At 35.2% G+C, this 17043-nt stretch overlaps 1 protein-coding gene across 2 annotated transcripts in view; it reads right to left on the bottom strand.

Annotated features, from left to right (window-relative positions):
* GKAP1 (G kinase anchoring protein 1) overlaps nt 1–17043 on the bottom strand; it is an 85923-nt gene that overhangs the window by 39497 nt on the left and 29383 nt on the right. For both annotated transcript variants that reach the window (XM_045469726.1, XM_045469725.1), the window contains exons 6-7: nt 16712–16835; nt 14325–14347 (exon numbers count right to left, since the gene is read on the bottom strand). In XM_045469726.1, coding sequence (XP_045325682.1) covers nt 14325–14347; nt 16712–16835 — 147 coding nt within the window. The remainder of the gene's footprint in view (nt 1–14324; nt 14348–16711; nt 16836–17043) is intronic.

Raw genomic sequence — 17043 nt, forward strand, 5'->3', positions numbered from 1 at the left:
CTAGGTTTTCTTCTAGGAGTATTTTTTAAGTTGAAGTATAGTTGACATACAATACTAAATTCATTTCAGGTGTACAACACAGTGATTCAACAATTCTATACATTACATGATGCTCACCACAGTAAGTATAGTCACCATTCCGTGTGGTAATACAATGCTATATTATTATATTCCCTATGCTTATAGAACTTATATGTTATGCCCTATAACTTTTTCATTTTATAACTGGCAGTTGTTTTTTTCAGTATTTATATGGTCCTTTATTTGCCTAGAGTGTTTCAACCGCTTCCTCACACACATAATTCTTTTTTTTAATTAATTTATTTTTATTTTATTTTTTAAATTTACATCCAAGTTAGTTAGCATATAGTGCAACAATGATTTCAGGAGTAGATTCCTTGATGCCCCTTACCCATTTAGCCCATCCTCTCTCCCACAACCCCTCCAGTAACCCTGTTTGTTCTCCATATTTAAAAGTCTCTTATGTTTTGTCCCCCTCCCCGTTTTTATTTTTGCTTCCCTTCCCTTGTGTTCATCTGTTCTGTGTCTTAAAATTCTCATATGAGGGGCGCCTGGGTGGCGCAGTCGGTTAAACGTCCGACTTCAGCCAGGTCACGATCTCGCGGTCCGTGAGTTCGAGCCCCGCGTCAGGCACTGGGCTGATGGCTCAGAGCCTGGAGCCTGTTTCCGATTCTGTGTCTCCCTCTCTCTCTGCCCCTCCCCCGTTCATGCTCTGTCTCTCTCTGTCCCAAAAATAAATAAACGTTGAAAAAAAAAAAAAATTAAAAAAAAAAAAAAAAAAAAGTTTAAAATTCTCATATGAGTGAATTCATATGATATTTGTCTTCCTCTGATTAATTTCACTTAGCATAATACCCTCTAGTTCCATCCACGTAATTGCAAATGGCAAGATTTCATTCTTTCTGATTGCCGAGTAATATTCCATTGTATATATATACCACATCTTCTTTATCCATTCATCCATCGGTGGACATTAGGGCTCCTTCCATACTTTGGCTATTATTGATAGTGCTGCTGTAAACACTGGGGTGCATGTGCCCCTTTGAGACAGCATACCTGTATCCCTTGGATAAATACCTAGTCGTGCAATTGCTGGGTCAGGGGTAGTTCTATTTTTAATTTTTTGAGGAACCTCCATACTGTTTTCGAGAGTGGCTGCACCAGTTTCCATTCCCACCAGCAGTGCAAAAGAGATCCTTTTTCTCTGCATCCTTGCCTGGAAGTTGTATTTCTTAATCTCTCCATTTTACCTATTCCTCCACCACCCTCCCCTCTGGCAGCCACTAGTTTCTTCTCTATTTATGAGTCTATTTATGAGTTCTGTTTCTTAGTTTTGTTTTTTAGAAGCCACATATAAATGAAATAATATGGTATTTGTCTTTCTCTGTCTGACTTGTATCTCTTAGCATAACACCCACTAGGTCCATCATGTTATCACACATGGCAAGATTTCATTTTTCTTCCTCCTCCTTTATTTCTTCTTCTTCTTGCTAACTTTTCTAGGAATTTTATGGTTTTAGGTCTTACATTTATATCTTCAATCCATTTTAAGTTAATTTTTGTGTATGGTATAAGACATTGGTCCAGTTTTCCCAACACCATTTATTGAAGAGACTGTCCTTCCCCATTCTATAGTCTTGCTTCCTTTGTCATCCACATGTGTGGATTTATTTCTGAGCTCTCTATTCTGTTCCATTGATCTGTGTCTGTTTTTATGCCAATAGCATACTGCTTTGATTACTGTAACTCCAGTACAGTTTGAAATCGGGGAGCATGATACTTCCAGCTTTGTTGTTCTTTCTCAAGATTGCTTTGGTTATACATGGTCTTTTGTGATTCCATACAAATTTTAGGATTGTTTGTTCTATTTCTCTGAAAAATCCCACTGGAATTTTGATAGAGAGTGCATTGAAACCTGTACATTGTTTTGGGTTGTTTGGACATTTAAATAATATTAATTCCAATCCATGAGCGTGGGGTATCTTTCCATTTATTTGTGCCTTCCTCAATTTCTTTCATCAATTATAGTTTTCAGGGTACAAGTCTTTCAACTCCTTGGTTAAATTTATTCCTATGTATTTTATTGATACAACTGTAAATGGGATTGTGTTAATTTCCCTGATAATTTGTTATTATTAGTATATAGAAACGCAACAGATTTTTGTATATTGATTACATACACTTCATTAGGTCTAACAGTTTTTTGGTGAGGTCTTTATTGGGTCTTTTCTATACACAACATCATATCATCTACAAATAGTGACAGTTTTACTTCTTCCTTTCCAATCTGGATGTCTTTTATTTCTTTTTCTTGCCTAATTGCCCTGGCTAGGACTTCCAGTACTATGTGGAATAAAACTGTTTGTAACAAGTCACCTTTTCATAAGCAGTATATACCATTATTTCGTATCCTCACCAACAATTCAAATCATGAGATGCTTTGGTTTTTGCCAAACTGGAGGTTAATTAATATTCTCACTGTGGTTTTAATTTGCATTTTCATGATTACTACTGAAGTTAAACATCTTTTCATATGTTTTTAGGCCATATATATATATATATATATATATATATATATATATGTGTATATATATACTCTTTTGTGAGTACTTGTTTTTTCATCCATTCTTCAATTGAGTTCTATTTTGGAAAAAAATCTTTTCCTATGCTGAAGATTATCCTTTCACTTTTCTAATATATTTTGATGGAAAGAAGTCCTTAATTTAATGTATAAATTTGAATCTAGTGGGTTTTGTGTCTTTCCTACCCTAATGTTATAAAAATATTCCTATATTAGCACCTAAAAGCTTTATAACATAGCCTCTGACTTTTAGGTTTTTGATCCACTGTGGAGAAATTTTTATGTATGATATGAGGTAATAATCAAATCTTGTTTTCCATAAAAATACTCAATTGCCCCAAAATAATTTATTTTAAAAAGTTCATCTTTTACCCAGTACTATTCCACATCACTCTGTTACAGATCAAGGTTACACAGTGGTTGGCCTGTTTCTGTGCTATTTTTGTGCTAATGGCTATTTATTAATCATTATCCCTATACCTACTATACTAATTATTAATTTTATAAAAAATCTTGAGGGACACCTGGGTGGCTTAGTCGGTTAAGTGTCTGACTTTGGCTCAGGTCATGATCTCATGGTTCGTGGGTTTGAGCCCCGCATGGGGCTCTGTGCTGACAGCTCAGTCTGGAGCCTGCTTCCGAATCTGTCTCTCCCTCTCTGCCCCTCCCCAACTTGCAACCTACCTCTCTCTCAAAAATAAACAAACATTAAAAAAAATTTATGAAAAATTTTGATATCTGGTTGGGCAAATTCTCCTATCTTTTTCTTCAAGAATGTTTTGGTTATTCTTGGTCCTTTGCATTTCCATATTAATGTTTTACAAGTGCTTTAGTTTTCAGTTTAAATTGTCAGGGCGCCTGGGTGGCTCAGTCGGTTAAGCGTCTGACTTCAGCTTAGGTCATGATCTTGCCGTCTGTAAGTTCGAGCCCTGCATCAGGCTCTGTGCTGACAGCTCAGAGCCTGGGGCCTGTTTTGGATTCTGTGTCTCCCTTTCTCCGCTCCTCCCCTGCTCACACTCTATCAATCTCTCTCTCAGAAATAAACATTAAAAAAAAAACAACCTAAATTGTCAAAACAAAACAGAAACAGACTCATAAATGCAGAGAACTGGTGGTTGCCAGAGACAAGGGGGTGGTCGTGGGAGACACAGATGAAGGAGATTAAGATATACAAGCTTCCAGGGGCGCCTGGGTGGCTCAGTTGGTTGAGCATCTGACTTCAGCTCAGGTCATGATCTCGTGGTTTGTGAGTTTGAGCCCCGTGTCGGGCTCTGTGCTGACAGCTCAGAGCCTGGAGCCTGCTTCAGATTCTGTGTCTCCCTGTCTCTCTGCTCCTCCCATGCTCATGCTCTGTCTCTCTCTGTCTCTCAATAATAAACATTAAAAAAAATTTTTTAAGATACACAAGCTTCCAGTTATAAAATAAATAAATCATGGGGATTTAAAGTACAACATAGGCAACATTCTCAGTAATATTGTAATAACTTTATATGGGGACAGATGGTAACTACACTTACTGTAGTGAGCAATCTGTAAGGTATACGAATGAATGTTGAATCATTACGTTATATACCTGAAACTAATGTAATATTGCAGGTCAACTTTACTACAATTAAGAAAAAACTGAATTGTGAGGTGCCTGGGTGGCTCAGTTGGTAAGGATCCGACTTTGGCTCAGGTCATGATCTTATGGTTCGTTAAGTTCAAGACCCATGTGGGACTCTGTGCTGACCTCTCAGAGCCTGGAGCCTGCTTTGGATTCTATGTCTCCCTCTCTCTCCCTCTCCCTGCTCATACTCTGTCTCTCTCAAAAATAAACAAACAGTAAAAAAAATTTTTAATAATAATTCAAAAAAATAAACTAAATTGTGATTTTGATTGGGATTGCACTGATTTTATAAATTAATTTGAGAAAAAGTGACATCCTTATGACAATAAGTCAAGGTATATTCCTCCATTTAAGTCTTTACTCTCTTGCAATAAAGTTTAAAATTTTCCCAATATAGGCCTTCCACATCTTTATTAAATTTATTGCAAGGTGTTATTATAATGTATTATTATAAAAAAAAATACTGATTTTAATTACACTGTCTGCTGTTAGTGGCATATAGAAATACAATTATTGAAACTGCATCTTCATTTATAGTGAAAGGAACTAAAGCTAGCATCATAAAAACCTTTTGTCAGCCTCCCTACCAGGAATGCAAAAATAACTTTCCTTATTTCATAAACTCCTAGAACTCCACAAGGGTAAAATAGTACATCTACTTTGAAAAACTGTAAGTAGTTTCTTACAGTTGAACATACATACATCAAGGCAACAAAAGACTCAGCATAAGGAATATAGCCAATGATATTATAACAATGCTATATGTGATAGCTACACCTGTGGTGAGCACAGCATAACACACAAACTTGTCAAATTACTATGTTGTACACCTGAAACTAATATAACATTGTGTGCCAAATACACTCAAATTTAAAAACAAGAAAGAAAAATAGGGGCACCTGGGTGGCGTTGTTGGTTTAGTATCAGGACTCTTGATCTCAGCTCGGGTCACGATCTCACAGTTCATGAGTTCGAGCACCACACTGGGCTCTGCACTAATGACACGGAGTCTGCTTGGGATTCTTTCTCTCCTCTCTGCCCCTCCCCTGCTTGTTCATTCTCTCTCTCAAAAATAATAATAATAATAATAATAATGATAATAATAATAATAATAACAACAACAACAACAACAACAACTTAAAAAAATAAAAAAATAAAAAATAAGAAAAAAACAAACATACATCTACCCCATGACACAGCAATTTCATTCTTAGGTTTTTACCTAAGGGAAATTAAACATATGTTCATAAAAAGACTTGAATGTTCATAGGAGTATTATTTATAATTTAAAAAGTAGAAACAACCCAAATGTCCAACGGATGAATGTGTAAATAAAATCAAATACAATGGAACATTATTAGCAATAAAAAGGAATGAAGCACTGATACACGCTACAACATAAACGAACTTGTAAAAACATCATGCTAAGTGTTAAGAAATCTCAAAAAACCACATTTTGTATGATTCCATTTATACTAAATGTCCAGAACAGGCAAATCTATGCAGACCACATATATTACTTGTTACTTAAGCTGGTGGGGGTAGGGGAGAAGCTGGTGGCTGGCTGGGCAAAAGGGGTATGGGGAGTAACTGGTCATGTGCACAAGGTTTCTTTGGGGGTTATAGAAATATTCTAAAATCAGATTATGGTAATGGCTGCACAACTCTAAATAAACTAAAATCGACTGAATTATATACACTTAAAATGGATAGCTTTTATTGTATTACACCTAAATAAATTGATTTTAAAAAATGCTCTAACAGCCTTGTTCATAATGGCAAAAAATAGAAACTAAATGTCCATCAATAGAATAAATAAACACATTACGATATATTCACACCATGGAATACAACTTAGCAATGAAAAGGAAAAAAAGTACTGATACACACAATATCGATAAACCTTCAACATTCTGGGAGGGAAAGAGCCAGTCCAAAGAATAACATATTGTATGCTTTACTTTAAATAAAGAGGCAAAATTAATCTATGGTGATAGATATCACAACACTGGTTGCCTGTGGGAAGAGGGTGGGCAGACGAGTACATGAAAAAATGGCATAGGGCAGCAGGGAACTTACTGGTGTGATGGAAAATGTTCTTTACCTTGTTAGGGATGTAGGTTCGTATAGTTATATTTATGTATCAAACTTCATCAAACTGCACACTTAAGACCTGTACATTCTATTGTGTGTAAATTATACTTCAATTAAAAAAAACAAACCACAGGGGCGCCTGGGTGGCGCAGTCGGTTAAGCGTCCGACTTCAGCCAGGTCACGATCTCGCGGTCCGTGAGTTCGAGCCCCGCGTCAGGCTCTGGGCTGATGGCTCAGAGCCTGGAGCCTGTTTCTGATTCTGTGTCTCCCTCTCTCTCTGCCCCTCCCCCGTTCATGCTCTGTCTCTCTCTGTCCCAAAAATAAACGTTGAAAAAAAAAAAAAAAAAAAAACCTCAATTTCTTTATCCATTCATCAGTTGATGCACATTTAGGCTTTTTCCACAATTTGGCTATTGTTGAGTACTACGTGGCAATGAGAAAGAATGAAATATGGCGCTTTGTAGCAACGTGGATGGAACTGAAGAGTGTGATGCTAAGTGAAATAAGCCATACAGAGAAAGATAGACACCATATGTGTTCACTCTTATGTGGATCCTGAGAAACTTAACAGAAACCCATGGGGAGGTGAAGGGAAAAAAAAAATGAGGTTAGACTGGGAGAGAGCCAAAGCATAAGAGACCCTTAAAAACTGAGAACAAACTGAGGGTTGATGGGGGGGTGGGAGGAAGGGAAGGGTAGGTGATGGGCATTGAAGAGGGCATCTTTTGGGATGAGCACTGGGTGTTGTATGGAAACCAACTTGACAATAAATTTCATATATTAAACAAAATAAATAAAAAAAATAAAATAAAAAAACAAACTTACCTTCCTATTGAGTCCCTATTTCCTAATTGAAGAACACATCATTTATAGAATAAACTGACAAATATTAACGCTTGATCAACATTCCTTTTAAACTTCCAGGGGATGCAAGGCACCTTTAGAAGAACAGTCTCCCAGCTTTACAGTTTTAAGATACATTAATATATAGTAACATGCAAACCTCAAATGCTCTGTCTACATGCGCGATTTCTCTTTTGATACATTTGAGTGCTTTTAACTTATCCAAGGGGAAATCTAAATAATGGCATTATTAAATGAGCTATTATATTAAAGATGACATTATATATGATGTAAGTCTACTTTCTTCTCCTCCCTAAGATAGATCCTGGTAGATTCAAGTCTTAAACTTGAAATATTTACTTATTAAGCCCTTATTATGCTACATATGGGCTACTCTCATGGAACTCATTATCTACTGAAAAACACGAAAATTAACACATAATAATACAATTAATTGCTCTTCTACAGACATGTCAGAAATAGCAAATATCTATAAGACATGCAGCCACTTCTTCCTCTTTATAAATGGCACACATAATTAATCAATAGTGGAATTTTTTCTTGCTGAGTAAGGATGCAGTCTCAGAATTCTACCTACATGCAATGCTCCATTAAATGGAAGGCCCTAACAATGTGCTTGAACAGACAGAAGAAATAAAATCAATGTGCTTCTGATATATTGTAAAAATATATGGGAGAAACAGACCCAAAAAAGGCTAGAGAAGGTTTTAGTGAGAAAGCAGGACATTCATTCATTCATCAACCAACTTCCATTTACATTACCTACTATGTGAAGGGAATTAGAACTAACAGGAAAACTAAATCAACAACATAAGTCCCAGACCTCTAGGAACTCATTCTAGAGAAGAAGCAAAACAATGATAAAAGTGTTGAGTGCTATGAAGTACATACAGAATATCCTGGGCATCTAAATAAGACCAGGAAAAAAATGACTCTTTAGCCAAGTTCTGAAGCATAGTTAGCCAAATAAAGATGGAAGGGGAGTGACATCACCAAGATGGCGACATGGGTTGTTCCTGACTTCGCTCCCATCCCAGAACTAACAACTATTCATGCATAAGATACCACTGAGAAAGATGGTAGGGAAGAATACATAGGTAGACAAGGCAGCATGAAAAAATACAGTATGTTCAGAAAAGCTCTAAACACTTTTGCATGCTTCATGCAGGGTCAATCATGACATACGAGAATGATTTTTAAAAAGTAGTAAGGGGGGCCACCTGGGTGACTCAGTCGGTTAAGCGTCTGACTTCGGCTCAGGTCATGATCTCACAGTTTTTGAGTTCGAGCCCCACATCGGGCTCTGTGCTGATAGCTCAGAACCTGGAGACTGCTTCGGATTATGTGTCTTCATGTCTCTCTGCCCCTCCCCCACTCACGATCTCTCAAAAATAAACATTAAAAAAAATTTTTTTTAAGTAGTAAGGGAAGGGCAATGGCTGGGAGACTACTGGTTTCATAAATTCTCCTCTACCATTCAATTATTACTATATGCATGTATTCTTGAAGTAAAAATTTTAATTTAATGAAAAATATGCTCTAAAAACATAATGGATAAAGGAAATAATCATTAATAGTTGCTAAAAGCATTAAGGGGAAACTTTATAATGGTTGACAACACTTGAACCCACTGATCAAGTTTTAAAATAAACTTTTTATTTATTTGAGAAACCAGAGCGTTGGGGAGGGGCAGAGAGAGAGAGAGAAGGAGAAAGAGAGAGAGAGAAAGAGAGAGAGAGAGAGAGAGAGAGAAAATCCCCAGCAGACTCGAGTCAACACAGAGTCCAACATGGGGCTTGAATTGATGAACGGCGAGATCATGACCTGAGCTGAAACCAACAGTCGGACGCTTAACCAACTGAACCACCCAGGTGCCCCTAAATTAAACTTTTAATTTTAAAATACTCTTAGATTTACGTAAAATTTTGGATAGTACAATTTCCATATATCTCTTACTCAGTTTCCCCTGTTGATAACATCTTACATTATTATAGTATGCTTTCCCATTAAACAACCAACATTGGTACAATAGTATAACTAGATTCCACGCTTTATTTGGATTATACTAGTTTTCCCCTAATGTTCTTTTTCTGTTCCAAGATTCCACCTGGGATATACTACATTTAGTTGTCATGTCTCCTTAGCCTTCTCTGGTCAATGTCAATTTCTCAGACTTTGTTTTTAGTGACCTTGATAGTTTTGAGCAATACTAGTCATTCAGGTCAGGTATTTTGCAGAATGTCCCTTAATTTGGATTTGTCTAATGTTTTTGTTTGACTGGTTTTATGTGTTTTTTGCAAGGAAAATCACACAAGTATAGGTCATTCTCATCACATCATATCAAGATGGCATGCTATCAACATGAAATATCACTAATAATATTAATATTGATCACCTGGTCAAGGTTCTGTTTACCAGGTTTCTACAGTGTAAAACTAATTTTCCTCCCTTTCTGTACTCTATTCTTTGGAAGCAAGTTACTAAGTACAACCCATACTCAAGAAGAGTGGAGGGACTTAAGCTCCCTCTCCTGGAAGGGGAATATCTACGTAAATTATTTGTAATTTTCTGTATGGAAGATTTGTCTCTTCTTTTTTTTATTTTTTTTTATTTTTATTTTTTTTTAATTTTTTTTTTTCAACGTTTATTTATTTTTTGGGGGGACAGAGAGAGACAGAGCATGAACGGGGGAGGGGCAGAGAGAGAGGGAGACACAGAATCGGAAACAGGCTCCAGGCTCTGAGCCATCAGCCCAGAGCCCGACGCGGGGCTCGAACTCACGGACCGCGAGATCGTGACCTGGCTGAAGTCGGACGCTTAACCGACTGCGCCACCCAGGCGCCCCTTGTCTCTTCTCTTTTATATATTTATTCAATCAGTTATTTATGTAAGTAATAGCCAATCCTTCAAGATCAATTTTATTATTATAAAAATAACCATTCTACATCCCCTAATGTGATATAATAGGAAGTAAACCATACCATGTAGGGAATATTTCTGCTTCCCTCATTTCCTCAAAGAAAAGTTGAACTTCAATCTGTCAAGCCTCAAAAGCTAACAGTTTATAGGAAAAGCTGTAAAGATGTACCCCAGGATCCCCCAGTAACCATGCGATCTACCATGAGGTGAAGCCATAGATAGCAACTGAGACTTGGGAGAGAAATGAAAAATCCTAAACCTCCATAAATCCCTGGATCCAGTCAACTATGAGGCCAGTTCTTTCCCTAACCTTCCATAGTTTGGTTATACCAATCAAACAAGCAATTCTTTCTTGCTTGTGCTGGACTGAGTTGGGCTTCTTACTTACAACCAAAGAGAACTAACAACAAATATAATAAATACAAATAAGGAAAGGGATGGGAGCAAAAATCAGTTCAGGACATTGAGAAATAGGAAACAGGCTGAAGAGCTAATGTAAAGCCAGATTTTGGGTGAGGTATTTCGTTTTGTTTTGTTTTGTTTTTAACTTGGTAGAATTTATTTGCTTTTAAAATTTAACGGTCTAACTAGTTTTGGTAGTGTTAACTATGGGGTTCAATTTTTAGCACATAATATTTGGTCACATACTGATCATTTATAATTTTGGAAATGTTACTTTTCATCTAACATAACTAAGGCCTAAAATGAATAAATTATTCTTCCAAACTCATACATCTAAGGTAGACATACAAGAAGCACTGTGCGACAAAAATGAAACAGGCTATGGAGCCAGGTAAGACCAGGTTTGTTCCCTAGTTCCCTCACTCATCCATTGCTTTTTATTTTTGATATAATTTTTAAATACATATTACACAGACATAATAAAAAACTTCAACAATTTACACTGGGAAAAGTAAGCCTTTTTCCTATCCCAATAAGCCCTCCTTCCCCTCCCTTTGCTAACCACTATTACAACTTCTTGGGTACTCTTTAGAGATAGTCTATTCAAGAATATTGAAGACTTGACCTTTTAGACTTCAAGACATATGATGATCACTAAAAATTTTAAAGCTACTGAATGGTACCAGAAGGATTGCGGTTGGGAAGGCAAGATAAAAGTGGAGCTAAAGAGAAAGCAGTACCTATGAGACACTCCACCTTGCAGCACTGGTGTTTAAAAAGACAACATAATAGGGGCACCTCAGTGGCTCAGTCGGTTAAGTATCTGACTTCGGCTCAGGTCATGATCTTGCAGTTGTGAGTTCGAGCCCCATGTTAGGCTCTGTCCTGACAGCTCAGAGCTTGAACCCTGCTTCAGATTCTGTGTCTCCCTCTCTCTTTCTGCCCCTCCCCTGCAGCACGTGCTCTGTCTCTCGGTGCCTCTCAAAAATAAATGTTAAATTTTTTTTTTAAAGACAACACAATAAAATTAAAAACAAAAACAACTTTAAGGATCAAATAATGCTCCTTAAAAGGCATGATTAGTTAAGGTTTCTAAGAGGTATATACAAGCACCTATTCTATCATCCATTCTTCTTGTCTAGAATTCTCATGGGATATTCTTGACTATACTGTAGTGAAGAATGGGTAGGGGACTGGTATAGCAGTGGCAGCCAATATGTCCTGGACATTTAATGAAGAAAACTTGTTCCCATCTTCTAGTCCTGATAGTGTCATTTTTATTCTAAATGTTTCATGGTGAGAAAGATTATAAATAATTGGGACTAGAAAGAAAGCACTGAGATTAGTAACACAAAATCAAGATGGATGTAATAAGCAAAATGGGAATGATGTAACCCAAGAAGAAGTTTAGTTGGCAGTTAGAGGAATATACCAGAAGTACCCCTCATCATCTATAATAAAGCAAAAAATCTTTTCTCTTTTGAATTTTATCCACTAAGTACCTGATTTAAGAAGAAATGGATGAGATGCATATTGTTCTCAACAGAAGTTAGGAATTTTAAAGTTCCCATGGAAAAAAAAAAATCTCTTGGCATAAGTAACATATTAGAGATAGGAAGAATTAAGTCAATTATTGAGTATACACTGTAACAAAGACTCATACATTTTTAGGAGTAGAAAGCAGATCTCATTTCAGACTTGAAATCAGAAATATTTTTTCAGGCTTATTTTTGAACTCTCTGAAAAAGTTCATCTAGATTCCCAGAGCAATGGCATAACCATTGCAACATTTAAATATTCAAGTCATAAGAAAGTGAGTAATACCTCTAATGGAAATGGAACATAACTTTGGTATATTTTTAACAAGTGTCAAAGGATAATGTGAATTACATGTTCTTTTGACCAATTTCTTAAAATAGTTACATAGGAAATAAATTATAATTAGACTGCATTTACAAAAGTAGGAAATGTCTTAATCATTAGGATTATTCAAAGTGAATTTTATTACCTATCAAATTATTTTTAACAGAAGATGATCAGAAAACAGCTGTAAAATATAGTGAAAGACAAAATATATGCTGTGTCACATACCTATGCTTGTTTAAATACAACTTAGATTGAATACATTAAATAGATGAGATCCTGTCATTCTGCATTATTTTTTCCTCTTTCAAATCAGGAAAGCAGGAAAAATAAGCATGGAAGAGTTTATAAAAATTATTTTTCCCTCTACTAACAGTTGCTGGTAGTCTCTTAGGAATAGGGAGTACCATTTGTACCTGCTTTCTCATTTGCATAAAGTTATCCTCCAAAGAAGTCAATGGATTAAAAGATAGACTCAGTTTTTCAAAAGTACATGTTTTCCACACTTCAGACATACAATGAATACTCAGACTGTATTTGTGGTCATTTAAATTTTAATCTAAGAAATGGTGACTGTGGTTTTTAAATTAAAAAAAATTCTACCATCTGTTTTAATAAATCAATTTTCTGCTTGTGTGCAAAGTTAAGGGCTATATTATTACTATAGTCACAGAGCTATTCAGATGTGGTTTTCTTAGAGATGATTTCATTTCTCTGACCTGTCAAGTAAATACCTGAAACAACACCAAAAATGGTCAAAAACCATTTATATACTATAAAGTGAAATCAAGGAACATCTGACCATGAAAAAAAATCAACTGATAGAATTACTAACAAGAATATATACATAACAGAATAGCAAAGCTTTCAAGTTAGTACCTAAAGAAGTGAAAATAACACTAACATTTTATTAGTACTTCCCTCAATATTAGAAGATATTTTATAGTAGTACTTCCCAATTCTAAAAGGTTTGTAAAATCTGGTATTGGAATCTTTTAAAAAAAAAATTATTAAAAAAAATTTTTTTTAAATCTTTATTTTTGAGAGAGACAGAGCATGAGCGGGGGAGGGGCACAGAGATGGAGACAATATCCAAAGCAGGCTCCAGGCTCTGAGCTGTCAGCACAAAGTCCCACACAGGGCTCAAACTCACAAACCACAAGATCATGACCTGAGCTGAAGTCAGAACATTTAACTGACTGAGCCACCCAGGCACCCCTTAAAAAAAAAGTTTTTTTTAATGCTTATTCGTTTTTTGAAAGACAGAGAGATAGATAGAACGTGAGGCGGGGAAGGGCAGAGAGAGAGGGAGACACAGAATCCAAAGCAGGCTCCAGACTTTGAGCTGTTAGCACAGAACATCCCCACTTTGGAGTGGGGCTTGAACTCACAAACTGCGAGATCATGACCTGTGCCAAAGTCAGCAACTTAAGTCCAGGTGTTCCTGGAGTCTTAAAAAAAAGAAAACCAACCAATAACCCTAGGAAGTTACGTGTGGGTGGTGCTACTTGTGATGGTGAATGGTAAGAGTAGCATATGATCCATAGGTATAAACTACAGAATCACAGCTAACCTCATAATTTCCATAATTCCTAAATATCTTCAGACATGGTTTCAGGATGTTTTTAATAAAGATTGGAGTGTTACACCACTTTTCCCTAAAATTTTAAACTTACATGTGGTAACCTTTTGGGGTGTGTGTGTGTGTGTGTGCGCGCGCATGCACACGCAGACACAAATTAGGATACTAAAGCCAAATAATATACTTCCTTCATGCAAATAGTATTTTCAATCTACTGCAATATATTTTACATCCTTATAATTGCCAGACATGACTGGATTTACTCACAACAAACCTATGGGTTGTCCTTTAAATAGCTAGATCTGAAAAAGCACTGCCAAACACCGACTTATTATTCTTAAAATCATCAAGTATTTTCTAGAATAAAGATGGTTACAATAACACTTACCTCAGTCTTTTTACTAAGGTGATCTGTAAATGAAAAAAAAATGGTGACATTTCACTGAAGAAAATTAACAATAATATTAATACTTTATTAATATTAATAATTAATACCCAGTATGTAAAAATATTCAAACAAAGTAATTGAGAAGACTTTCAAAATTATAATAAGAGTTAAAGAAGTCATTTGGGGGTTGTCTAAAATATCAGATTTCTTCTCTAGGGATAAGATGTTAAATTTCAACACATAATTACTAATTTGCTCAGCTTAGGGACTATGTTTTATATCCCAGTAAATGCCACCCATACCACAGGGTATTATTAAATTTTACACATTTAAATTCCAAATAATAAGGTTTTTGGTTAAACAATTTTTTTTTTGGCCAAAGAGGTGAACAAATATATCTAAAATCAAATCACAGGGTATTATAACTGCAAAATTGTACAGATCACTGCCTTTGTGGGGGGAAAAAGTAGAAGAGTAATTTGGGTCCTTTAAACCTCTTAGTTTGTTTTAAAAATATACATCATAGTGCTTTGATAATACTATAAAAAAATCTTAAAAAGTGACATATATTTATAAAATGAATACAAAAAAGAAGGCAATAAGAAAAATATCCAGATCCACAAATCATTGACTTAGTAACAACACAGCATTTTTGGAAAAGGATTACAGAATGAAGAAAAGAAAGACATAAGGGAGTCCACACAGATACAAGGCTGAAACTCAAGTACAAAGAGGGAGAAGAGGTCTTATTTAAATTAGAGATAATCAGGATATCTAATATCTAACATTGCTTCTTATGCACAGCAGAAATTTTCTATTCTCAAGGACTAACAATAATTTAATAGAATAGCATTCTTATGACTGAGAATTTAAAAGCTGGCCCAGTTCTCTAAAGCATTTGTTGATCGGAACAGAGTCTACAAGTATGGTAAACGTCAAAATCACAAGTTTCAGCTCAAACTACGAAATCCTATTTATTTCTAATTTCCTACTTATTCCTAACATCAAAGTCATTCTTCTAGTGTGTTCTACTTAGCATACAATGAGATACAAGAAACTGAGGAATAATCATAGCTTTTTAAATCATATCTTGAAATAGTTGTCTAGCTTCCCCAGAACAGCATCATATTGATGTCTTTCTCAATCCATTTAATAAATTTACATAGTACTTATAATCAAACATATGAAAAATAAAGTTTTAAAAAGCTTTCTTTTCATGTTTCTGACTAGTTTTTAATAATACATCTTATATAAAATCTTTCTTACCAAAACTGAAAACTCTTACACCTGTTTCTTTTAACCTCAATAAGAAACTTAACATGCATCTCTTCTTTTAACCCCTAAACAAACAAAAAAAACCACTTAATAAGAGAGGCAGACTATAGGAAAAACTGTCTTGATCCTTACACCAAAGCAAAACAATGCTCTAAATGTATTCCAAATTTCAGATAGGCTTGTTTCTGAAAATGGTAAAGTATTTCACTGTATTTTTCTTTTTAGATTATTGCTATCGTGTTATTAATCCTAACAGAACAAATGCCCAATGTATTAAGAGCTAAATTCATATGAATCAAATAGATCACTGTGTCAATGAACAAACGCAGTTCATTTTGTCAGCAACTATTCTGACATAAGCACAGCACCGTCCAATGAAATTTTCTGTAAGGATAGTAATGTTCCATACCTGTTCTAATGTAGAAGCCACTAGTTACACGTAGCTACTGAGCACCTGAAATGTGGCTGACACAACTAAGGAATTTTTTATTTTAGTTCATTTTAATTAATTTATATTTAAATAACCACATATGAGTAGTAGCTACCATATTTTACAGCACAGACTTAGGGTTTTCACCATTTCTCACATCAAAAGTAATGTGTTTTATGATCTGCCTTTATCTTTCTGTTCAATAAAAAAATATAAATATTATAAAGTTTTCTGGTAATAAGTCTCCTAAAAATTTGTATTTTAACTTTCTAAAGTGTAGTTCTAGACAATTTGAAGAGGTTGACCAATAGTGGATGAAATCTGAAGATACTATTCCAGGTGTACTGTAAGTCCAATCACTTTATGTATAAGGACAACAACGTTTCAAGATGACTCAAAGACTACAATTTTTATTTTCAGTGAGTTTTAGAAAATGGACAAATTCAAATACAAAAGATAAATCCATACTGAAGCTTTATGGGGATTTAATGACTGCTTTTAAGTTACACACCCCCTTCCCCCAATTGTTTATTTCCAAACAGGGCTACATTTTTCACAATCTCAATAACACATTAAAAAAACAATTCTTACTTATTTTAAAAATTAGCAAGGAACTTACAACTTACATATAAAAAGACTTAAAATAGTTTCTCTAGCATAATAGATTTCATACATATATTACCTTCAGATTGAAAATCTTTTAGTGATACTGTAAGAGGCCTGTCTTTTCCCTGATGATTCTTTCTTTTATCTTTTTTATTCATAACCTTTGATTGAGTTGAAGCACTTTCAGCATTTTCATACTCCTAAAAAGAATTACCAACAATTAAGCTTGGTTAACACTAGTAAAAAAAAAAAAATCAACATACCATTAGGTAATATATTTCTTAAAGTTTTATTTTTTAAAGATAAACAGCAAATTAAAAAGTCAACACATTAGGGGCAGCTGGGTGGCTCAGTCGGTTAAGCATCTGACTTGATTTCGGCTCAGGTCATGATCTCAAGGTTCAGGAG

Source organism: Leopardus geoffroyi, chromosome D4 (genome assembly GCF_018350155.1).
Source record: "Leopardus geoffroyi isolate Oge1 chromosome D4, O.geoffroyi_Oge1_pat1.0, whole genome shotgun sequence".
Classification (NCBI taxonomy): domain Eukaryota; kingdom Metazoa; phylum Chordata; class Mammalia; order Carnivora; family Felidae; genus Leopardus; species Leopardus geoffroyi.